This window comes from Pinus tabuliformis, chromosome 7, assembly GCF_031772625.1.
Source record: "Pinus tabuliformis cultivar Carrire ecotype Pingquan chromosome 7, CPIR1, whole genome shotgun sequence".
NCBI lineage: Eukaryota > Viridiplantae > Streptophyta > Pinopsida > Pinales > Pinaceae > Pinus > Pinus tabuliformis.
The window spans coordinates 778,724,265-778,735,350 of record NC_142293.1 but is presented as its reverse complement, the minus strand read 5'-3'; the positions used below and the strand labels follow the sequence as shown (position 1 = coordinate 778,735,350).

The following is an 11,086-nucleotide window of genomic DNA, read 5'->3' as shown; positions in this document are numbered from 1 at the left end:
ACTATTTGTTCGGTTGAACTATTTGTTCAACTGAATTATTTATTCAGTTGAAAAAATGTTCTAAATATATGATGGACTAGACCCTGCTATGAAGTTTTTGACTCTGTTGATTTTTCATTGTGTTGTTGAGCACTGTGAGGTTCGTTGATTTTTCAATGTATTTTCAAGCACTATGAGGTCTATTGATTTTTCGTTGTGTTGTCGAGCACTGTGAGGTCTATTTTTTAGTGAAATTTGCGCTGAACCCCTACCAATCATTATGAGGTCTGCTTATTTGAGTCGAAGCCATGATGAGCATTGTGAGGTTGATTTGAGCTGAAGCCCTCTCGAGCGCTGTGAGGTACGTTCAAAATTCTGTTTTTTTGTAATTAATTTTTTTTTAAGAAGTTTTATTAGAATCTTTTATGATGCTTTTAGTCTTTTTGCAGCTTGGCGTCAGAGCAATTGGTTGGTTGCACTCATCACTAGCATATTTCTCAGCCTCCTCATCTGGACTAGGTAAGTCTCTTGCTAAAAAACGTGTAACCAATAAATAAAATTAGGATGTTCTCTATTTTTCTAATTAGAGCGTTTCCATTATAGTGTTTCTAATTAGAGTGTTGCCATTTTTCTTTGAATTTTCTGGGTTGAAACCTTTTCTAGAACTCTGCCTAAATCCAACTCTACACTCTGCAAGTTGATGCATTAAAATAGTAATTGTCATGAAAATATATTTACTGAAGAGTATTATTTTGCCCAAAATTATTATAGCCCCCCAAAACACTGATGGCATTCAGATTCCACCTCCTTGCACCGTTTGCGATGTCTAGTAGATAGTAGTCTGTAAAACCGATATAGAAAAAGACCTCTCCACTGAAATCATAATAAGAAAGGCGAAGGGTGTTTTGGAAACTATATATTGAGATTTCTACTACAAACTATATATTGTTCTATTTACTATTCGTTGTTTTTTGTTTTTTAATTGACAGAAAAACACACCATGTTTTTTTCCACTTTTCTCTATTCTTTATTTAAGGGAAAACACAGTCTCCACTCCAGCAAGCCCAACATGAAGATTCATTCCACTTCAAATATATTAAAAAAAAAAAGAGATTCATAAAATCTCAAATCAGAGGCCAAATTAAAGAGACAACGAAGGATTTTCATTTCAAGATTTATATTATAAACCTAAAAATATATTAGTTGATTTTGAATAGTTTAAAGATTAATATTATAAAACTAAAACAATATAATATTGATTGGTTTTTGAATAAGTTAAAGATTAATAATAAAAGTTACTCTTGTTATTATTATGGAATAAAGAAAAGATTAATATTAAAAACATGAAATTATTAAGATTATTAATAACGTTGATAGGTGTTCTACTACTAGTAGTGGCCACTTTAATGATTTTTGTAATTAAACTTTTCGATAGGATGCTTGAAATTGAAATATGCTAGTATATTGTGGTGGTCACCACTCTATCAATAAATGAAATTGAAACTCATAAATTTCTTGCATATCTAAATCAAGTATTTAAACCCTATTTAAATTAATTTTTTACAAAGTTGTGATTAAAAATATACCATACCTATTGTTGGGTGCATGAGATTGAAGCTAATTAGAGTGTTAGCATTTCTTTATCATCTATTTTTTGTGTTTTAATTTTAATTTTATTGGGTTGACTTGTTCTACATTGATTTATCTCATAGAACAACCTTGTTGTTTCTTGGTAACATACTTTCCTTGATTTTGTTTTGATGTGTTCATTTATGTTTCCCTTTTAATTATGTGTAATTCACATCAAGCTTCCCTATTTTCTTGGAACATGGTTCTTATTAGCTTTCTAAGATGAGGCAGAATATACTTAATTGAAGGTTCGTGTACTTGCTTTTTTCAAGTAGAAGTTTCTTTTTGAGATATATATTTTTCATTTATATTTTATTGATTGCATGAGATTGAAGCTAATTAGAGTGTTGGACTTTCTTTGTCATCTATTTTTGGTGTTTTAATTTTAATTTTATTGGGTTGCTAATTAGAGTGTTGGCATTTCTTTTTCATCTATTTTTTGTGTTTTAATTTTAGTGCTATTGGGTTGACTTGTTCTACTTTGATTTATATCATAGAGCTATGGTCCAAATTCTCCAAAATACTTTGAAGAGAAGGCCTATGATTATTAGGAGCCCCTATCAAAAAGTTCAATGTTGAGAATATGGGAATATGATGCAATGCCAAAGAACTATAAATGATGCACCTATCATTAATACTAGTATCATATCCCCATCTTCTCAGCACATAACATTTTAATCAACAAAATGGAAAAATACTAATCAATGAAGAGGACACCCATGAAAAAGAAGAAGATATCATGGCCATTGAACAACCTTGATGCTTCTTGGTAAACTATTTCCCATGCTTCTATTCTTATACGTTCATTTGTTTCCTTTTTCATTATGTGTAAATCACATTTCTTCCCTATTTTCTTGGAATAGGTGTTTTATTAGCTTTTTAAGATGAGAAATAATACACTTAATTGAAGGTTCTTGTACATGCTCATTTCAAGTAGTATTTTATTTTGAGATATATCTTTTAAATTTATAATTTGTTAGCTGCATGAGATTGAAGCTAATTAGAGTGTTGGCATTTCTTTTTCATATATTTCTGTGTTTTAATTTTAATATTATCGAGTTTCTAATTAGAGTGTTGACATTTCTTGGTCATCAATTTTTGGTGTTTTAATTTTAATGTTATTGGGTTTACTTATTCTACCTTAATTTATCTCGTAGAACAACCTTGATGCTTATTGGTAACATACTTTCCATGCTTATATTGTTATATTTTCACTTATGTTTCCTTTTTCATTATGTGTAATTCACTTTTCTTCCCTATTTTCTTGGAACATGGGTCTTATTAGCTTCCTAAGAGGAGGCATAATACACTTAATTGAAGGTTCTTGTACTTGCGCTTTTCAAGTAGTAGTTTCTTTTTGAGATGCATCTTTTTAATTTCTATTTTGTTGGTTGTATCTGATTGAAGCTAATTATAGTGTTGGCATTGCTTTGTCATTTATTTTTGGTGTAAGGTTCTTGTACTTGCGCTTTTCAAGTAGTAGTTTCTTTTTGAGATGCATCTTTTTAATTTCTATTTTGTTGGGTGCATCTGATTGAAGCTAATTATAGTGTTGGCATTGCTTTGTCATTTATTTTTGGTGTTTTAATTTTAATTTTATTGGGTTCCTAATTAGAGTGTTGGCACTGCTTTGTCATCTATTTTTGGTGTTTTAATTTTAATGTTATTGGGTTGACTAATGTTATTTGGTTGCTAATTAGAGTGTTTCCATTTCTTTGTCATCTATTTTTGTTGTTTTAATTTTAATGTTATTTGGTTGACTTGTTCTACAATGATTTATGTTGTAGAGTTCAACCTTCATACTTCTTGGTATCATATTTTCCTTGCCTTTGTTGTTATATGTTCATTTATGTTTCCTTTTTCATTATGTTTAATTCATTTTACTTCCCTATTTGCCTGGAACATGAGTCTTATTAGCCTCCTAATATGAGGCATAATACACTTAATTGAATATTCCTATGCTTTCTCTTTTCATGTAGTAGTTTCTTTTTGAGATACATCATTTTCATTTCTATTTTGTTAGGTTCATGAGATTGAATTTAATTAGAGTGTTGGCATTTCTTTTTCATATACATTTTTTTGTTGTTTTAATTTTAATGTTATTCGGTTGCTAATTAGAGTGTTGGCATTTCTTTTTCATCCATTTTTGGTGTTTCAATTTTAATGTTAATTGAGTTGACTTGTTTTACCATGATTTACCTTATAAAACAACCTTGATGCCTCTTGGTAACATACCTTCCTTTGTTTTGTTGTTATATGTTAATTTATGTTTTATTCTTCGTTATGATTATTTCCCTTTGTTTCCCTATTTTCTTGGAACATGGATCTTATCACCTTCCTAAGATGAGGCAGAATACACTTAATTCAAAGTTCTTGCACTTGCTCTTTTACAATAGTAGCTTCTTTTTGAGATACATCTTTTTCATTTCTATTTTGTTTGGTGCATGAAATTAAAGCTAATAAGAGTGTTGGAATTGTTTTTTCATTTATTTGTGGTGTTTTAATTTAATGTTATTAGGTTGCTAACTAGAGTGTTGGAATGGCTTTGTCATCTATTTTTGGTGTTTTAATTTTAATGTTATTGGGTTGCTAATTAGAGTGTTTTGAACATGGGTATTATTAGCCTCCAAAGTTGAGGCATAATACACTTAATTGAATTTTCTTGTACTTTCTCTTTTCAAGTACTATTTTCTTTTTGAGATACATTGTTTTTCTTTCTATTTTGTTGGGTGCGTGAGATTGAAGTTAATTAAAGTGTTGGCATTGTTTCTTCATCTATTTTTTGTTTTTTAATTTCAATGTTATTGGGTTGCTAATTAGAGAGTTGGAATTGCTTTGTCATCCATTTTATGTGTTTTAATTTTAATGTTAATTGGGTTTACTTGTTCTACCTTGATTTATCTTATAGAAGAATCTTGATGCTTTTTGGTAACACATGTTCCTTGCTTTTTATGTTAGATGTTCATTTGTATTTTCTTTTTCATTATACGTATTTCACTTTGCTTCCCTATTTGCTTGGAACATGGGTCTTATCATATTCCTAAGATGAGGCAGAATACACTTAATTGAAGGTTCTTGTACTTTCTCTTTCCATGTAGTAGTTTCTTTTTGAGATGCATCTTTTTCATTTATTTTGTTAGGTGCATGAGATTGAAGCTAATTAGAGTGGTGACACTTCTTTTTCATCTATTTTTGGTCTTTTAATTTAATTTTATTGGGTTGGTAATTAGGGTGGTTGCATTGTTTTATCATCTATTTTCAGTAGTTTAATTTTAATGTTATTGGGTTGACTTGTTCTACCTTGATTTATCTGGTAGAACAACCTTGATGCTTCTTGGTAACATACTTTCCTTATTTCTGTTGTTATATGTTCATTTATGTTTCCTTTTTCATTATGTGTAATTCACTTTTCTTCCCTATTTTCTTGGAACATGGGTCTATTAGTTTCCTAAGATGAGGTAGAATACACTCAATTGAAGGTTCTTGTACTTCCTCTTTTGAATTAATAGTTTCTTTTTTAGATACGTCTTTTTCATTTATATTTTGTTTGGTGCATGAGATTGAAGCTTATTAGAGTGTTGGCATTTCTTTGTCATCTATTTTTTGTGTTTTAATTTTAATGTTATTGGGTTTATAATTAGAGTTTTGGTATTGATTTTTCGTCGAGTTTTGGTGTTTTAATTTTAATGTTAATTGGGTTGACTTGTTCTAGATTAATTTATCTTGTAGAACAACCTTGTTGCTTCTTGGTAACATAACTTTCTTGCTTTTATTGTTATATGTTCATTTATGTTTCCTTTTTCATTATGTGTAATTCACTTCACTTCCATATTTTCTTGGAACATGGGTCTTATTATCTTCCTATGATGAGGCAGAATACACTTAATTGAAGGTTCTTGTACTTGTTGTTTTCAAGTAGTTGTTTCTTTTTGAGATACATATTTTTCATTTCTATTTTTTTCGATGCATGAGATTGAAGCTAATTATAGTTTTGGCATTTCTTTTTCATTTATTTTTGGTGTTTTAATTTTAAGAGGATAACATATATATTAAATTTACCATAATAAAAGTGGGTCCATCATTTTTCATTTTATTTACTTTTCCTCTTTCTTAATTATATTTTGAAAGAAGCATATATAGATAGGCCCATTTAGGCCATATAAATAAACATATATTATATTTTTAGCAAGAAAAATTTATAACAATATAATATAAGTGTTAAATTTACTAGAATAAAATCGGTTTATCGTTTTTAATTTTAAATTTTTCTTCTTCTTTAACTATAGTTTTTAAAGAATCATATAAATAGACCAGTGTATGACACATAATGAAACATGTATTATATCTTTAATAAACACATTTTATAACAAGGCATGAATAAGTGTTAAATTTCGAAGAATGAAAATAAAAGTAAATTAAGAAATGCTTTTAAATTTGGATGATTTGAAGCTAAGTTGAATTAGAAAGATTTATCTATAAATGAACATAAAAATAAATTAGTAAATGCTTTAAACCTTCAGTTGAGCTGAATCTAAGTTGAATGAATTAGAGATTTGAAGTTGAGTTGAATTAGAGATCTCTAGTTGTTTTCTTTTTGCCATTCTCCAACCATCCAACCAAGTAGAAACAACCTTTCTTTCTACCTAGTCTTCCAATAGATTTGTATAAATAGTAATCTTTTGCACAACCTAAAAATACCTCTATAAATATATTAATCTCATTTAATTAAATTTGCTTTTTACCCATTGAGCATGGTTGAAAAATGGACATTATGCATAGAAGTTTCTTGTTATCCCAATCTAGGGCAAGCAGTGATTACTTATGTGCTATGAAATATTGTGATGAACAAATTTGTCCAAAAAAAAATGAATGTACCTAGAAGAACAACAAACAATGAAGCATACTATATTGCATTGATAGAAGGATTAGGAAAAGCTAGGGAGTATGTATCGAATGGAATTGTAGTCTTCACCAATTCTAAACTTGTGTGAACCAGATGAAGGGCATGTATGAAGTTAATAATGAGAGGTTAAAACAACTGCATGGAGAATAAAAAAATATTGTGAGTCAATTTCAATCATTTAGCATAAGACATTGTGCAAATATTAATAGGATGTCTAGTGATCTCTTGTATGGGGAAATGCCAATTCAATATTTGTGTGTGAAAGATGAATTAGTGTTAAGAAGTTCTCCATCAATATTTATTGATGGAAATTTTAAGATATCTTTTATATGTGTTTACTTTTTAGTTATCAGTGTGTCATTTTTAATGACCATGTGTTTTTTTCAATTCTATACCAAGTGTGCCGCCACTATGTAAGCACAACTTGATGAACTCGACATGTTTTAGAAAATTTTGTATTTTATTTTCAAAATTTGCATGCTTCAACATTTGTGTTTTTTAAAGAAGCTGGAAGGTTTGGGAGAACGGACGAAGGCGCGACGATTTTTATGCCGCCTGCCAAATTTCTGCAAACCCTACACCCTGATCGCTTCAGACGGATCGAACTGCGCCGCCAGACTCCTGCTGAAAGCCTTCAATGGCAAAGCAGCCTGGAGGGGTGGGCTCTGCCCCCCCTCCTCTGAACACCCCAATCTCTGACACGAATCAGAACGAGACTCCACTGACCCCTTCTGGCACTGTCCAAGAATCTGAGCAGGGAGGACAAAGGACGAATGGAAAAGAGATGCCCACAGCTCAGCCTGAAGCAATGGACACAGAAAAAAAGGCGCACCAAAAAACCTCTTCGTCACAGCCAAAGGCGACCTCGGCAACCTATATTCCGAAGGCCGCAGAACATATCAAGGTTGATCTGCCAAGTCATCGCATAAACAATGAAATCCAACACATGCAAGATCACGCATTAATAGGAAAGTTTCTTGGATTCTGGCCTACTGAAAAGGCCTTGCAAGGATGGATAGCATCAAAATGGAAACCCAAAGGACAGGTTACTTTGCAACTGGGACCGAAAGGCTTCTTTACAGCCATCTTCCATTGTGCGGAAGACAAATCTAGGGTATTTGAAGGCGGCCCATACTTCTTTAACTCCTCAGGACTGTATCTCACAGAGTGGAAACCAAGATTCAACCCTGATAAAGAAGACTTCAGCTGGGCTCCCGTATGGATACGAATGTATTCCCTCCCAGTGGAATACTGGAAGGAAGAAACGCTTGTAGACATTGGCAACAAACTTGGGACCTTCATCAAAGTTGCGGCGGAAACAAAGTCTCGCAAATACACCTCGTACGCCAAGATCTGCGTGCAGATGCACCTAACCAAGGCTTTAGCTGACTCGGTAAGTCTCTTTCACAATGACTTTGAATGGATACAATCACTAGATTATGAGCATATCCCCTTTCGATGCCGCAAATGCCATGTGCATGGACACCTCTTCCGAGACTGTCCTCTCAACATGCAGTCTAAAGCCTCCTCCATTGAAAACTCCAAAGACTCGGAAGGCTTCACCAAAGTTCCTAACCGCCGTAGGCATGCAAAGAAAAGCCAGACAGTCCTTGATAATACCGCTAAATCGGATTCCCAGAACAGATTTACTCCGCTTGCTTCCCAGGACCTGCATAGCTCTGATCCCCTGGAAAATATTTCTTTGCCTTCATCTTCCCTCAACCCCTCAGCCCCCATGCAGTCCTCCGATCCAGCTTCCTCTCGCCCCTCACCTCATCAAATGGAAGACATCACAAAAGTGGTTTCAGATCTCAGCCCCCTACCCCCAGGCAAGGGAAAATTCGTTCTCGATTTTAAGCAGCAGGCTTCAGCCATGGATCTAGATGCAGCTCTTGCTCTAAGTCTACAAGAAGCTGCAGATGAGGAAGATCAGAGCTCCCCTATCATCATGGAGGAAGATCCGGAGAATATTATCCTCGAGGGTCTAGATATCTTCAAACTTGAAACAGCCTGCAAACAAAAAGAATTCAACACCATCCCCCCTTGGCAAATAGACAGGGTTGAAGGAGTCTTGGCCAAAGTGCAGCACAATAAAAGTCTCGGTATACAAGGAGGAAGCCCTTGGGACGGAAAGAAAACTCTCGAAGAAACCAAGAAAAGGGGACGCAAGACAGATCTTCAGAGGACCATAATAGTGGGAGAATTACTTATGGAATCAGGGAAATTCCCTAAGTTGACAAAGTTTTATAAACCCAAACCTCAGTTTCCATGAAGCTCATCTCCTGGAATGTGAGAGGACTCAACAGCCCCTCAAAACACCGGATGATCAAAAACCTAATTCAACAAGAAATACCATCCATAGTTTTTCTTCAAGAAACCAAAAGTAGCAACACAGCTATTGAAAATGTTTGAAACAAGATTTGGGTAGGTAGCAGCACAATCTCAGTTGATGCCTCAGGGGCCTCAAGCGGACTAGCCATACTATGGAATCCGCAGACTCTTTCACTGTATGACTTCCATGCAACACATCACCTCATTCAAGCGTCCTTCCACCTCATTGGCATTAACATCCACGGGCATCTCTCAAATGTGTATTTTCCGCAAAATATTCAGCAAAAACTAGATCTGCTGGAAACAATCTCTATTCTAAATGAGAATAGGCAGTACCCCCTCTGGATCGGAGGAGGAGACTACAACATCATAAAATCGATGGAAGAAAAAACAGGAGGCAGAACCAGGCTAGAGAGTGACAGCAATGGCCTTAGAGAATTTATTCAGAATAATCAACTCATGGACATTCCAACCTCCAATGGAATTTTTACTTGGACTAATAAACGCAGGGGCATTCATCATATAGCCTCCAGGCTCGATAGGTTCCTCCTATCGGACAATGCAATACATCTAGGCGGGGACTTTAATGCGTCAATCGTACCCCAAGGAGGATCTGATCACTGGCCAATCATGTTACAATGGTCTAGGCCCGGTACTCGCTGCAATCGACCCTTCCAATTCGAAGCCTTTTGGCTTACAAATCCAAAATTCAAGACAGTGGTAGAAGAAGCATGGAAGTCCTTTATCCAGCCAGAGGGGGCCAAAATGTATCAATTCCAACAAAAGTTGAAAAACTTAAAACAAGTCCTCAAGAGCTGGAATCGCACACAATTTGGCAACATACAGGAGAATCACCAGAGGCTGGAAAAGCAAATGGAAGCACTTCAACAAACTCTCATTCGAGAAGGCAGAACAGAGGAACAGACACAACAAGAGCAGATCCTTTGGAATCAAATAGAAGAACGCAGGTGACAAGAGGAAATTCTCTGGCATCAAAAATCCAGAATCAGCTGGCTAAAAGATGGGGAAAAGAATACCAAATTTTTCCATAAAACAGCCATCCAAAGGCGTATGCACAACAACATCACCTTCATAAACAATCAACATGGGGAAAGAATAGAAGCACATGAAGATATGGAGAAGGAATTCACAGGCTACTTTCAGGATATCCTCAGGGAGCCCACAGGTAACAGAGATGAGGCAATCAGAACTATCACGCAACACATCCCTCGAATAATAACAGAGGACCACAACAATAAACTGCTTCAACCTACATCACTAAAGGAAGTTGAAGAAGCTATGAACCAACTTAAGGATGGCAAGGCTCTAGGGCCAGATGGCTTCACATCCAATTTCTTCCATGAATTCTAGGAGCTCATCAAAGCTGAAGTTAGGGAACTTGTGGAGGAATCACGAATTATGCATTGGATACTCCCGGCCCTCGATACAATCTTCATAGCATTGGTTCCAAAAAGTAAAGAAGCGAGTAAGCCTGAAAATTACAGACCTATAGTGCTATGCAATGTAATCTACAAGCTTATCACTAAGGTCATAGCGAATAGGCTCAAACCTCTCCTTCCACTACTCATTTCTCCAGAACAAACGGGATATGTCGAAGGCCGACAGATCATGGATGGTATTATTCTATCAAATGAGGTGATTCACTCATTAAAGCTTCTAAAAAAACCAGGTATGCTACTAAAACTGGATCTCTCTAAAGCCTTTGACAAACTCAGTTGGAATTACATTCAAAAAATGCTATTGGCTTTTGGTTTCAGTTCTACTTGGACCAGATGGATCATGAACCTTATTTCCTCTCCCAGCTTCTCCGTCCTGTTGAATGGCTCTCCCTCCAATCCCTTTCGCCCCTCTCGGGGCATCAGACAGGGGGATCCTCTCTCACCTTTTCTCTTTGTTCTAATGGCAGAAGGTCTCAGTAGACTTCTTAAATCAGCTGTTTCCTCCCAAGCTCTAAAAGGCATCTCTATTCATGGTCTTCCTTCTCAGTCCCATCAACAGTTTGTTGATGACACCATGTTATTTGGACATCCTTCTTCACAAGAAGCCTCCGTTTTTAAATCCATGCTTTCCATCTTCTCCGAAGCATCTGGCACGTCCATCAATGCCTCGAAGTCTCAGCTCTTCTTCTTCAACACCCCCCTCCTCTACGCAAAGAAACATTGCCAGAATTCTGGGGTATACCATATCCAAGCTGCCTTCAACTTACCTAGGGGCACCCCTTGC

General features: G+C 35.0%; 1 protein-coding gene across 1 annotated transcript; it reads left to right on the top strand.

Moving 5' to 3' along the window:
- The first annotated feature begins 10,261 nt into the window (after window positions 1–10,261).
- LOC149249895 (uncharacterized) lies at window positions 10,262–10,782 on the top strand. The gene is made up of 2 exons (XM_089453512.1): window positions 10,262–10,498; window positions 10,621–10,782. Exons 1-2 carry the CDS (start codon window positions 10,262–10,264, stop codon window positions 10,780–10,782), a joined length of 399 nt encoding a protein of 132 aa, XP_089309638.1.
- The last annotated feature ends 304 nt before the right edge of the window (window positions 10,783–11,086 follow it).

What these genes read in the sequence shown, in the direction of transcription:
- LOC149249895 (XM_089453512.1), top strand. Translation starts at nt 10,262, where the DNA reads ATGCATTGGATACTCCCGGCCCTCGATACAATCTTCATAGCATTGGTT. An exon ending in GTATTATTCTATCAAATGAG is followed by an intron (nt 10,499 to 10,620) that starts GTGATTCACTCA and finishes TTTTGGTTTCAG; the next exon opens with TTCTACTTGGACCAGATGGA.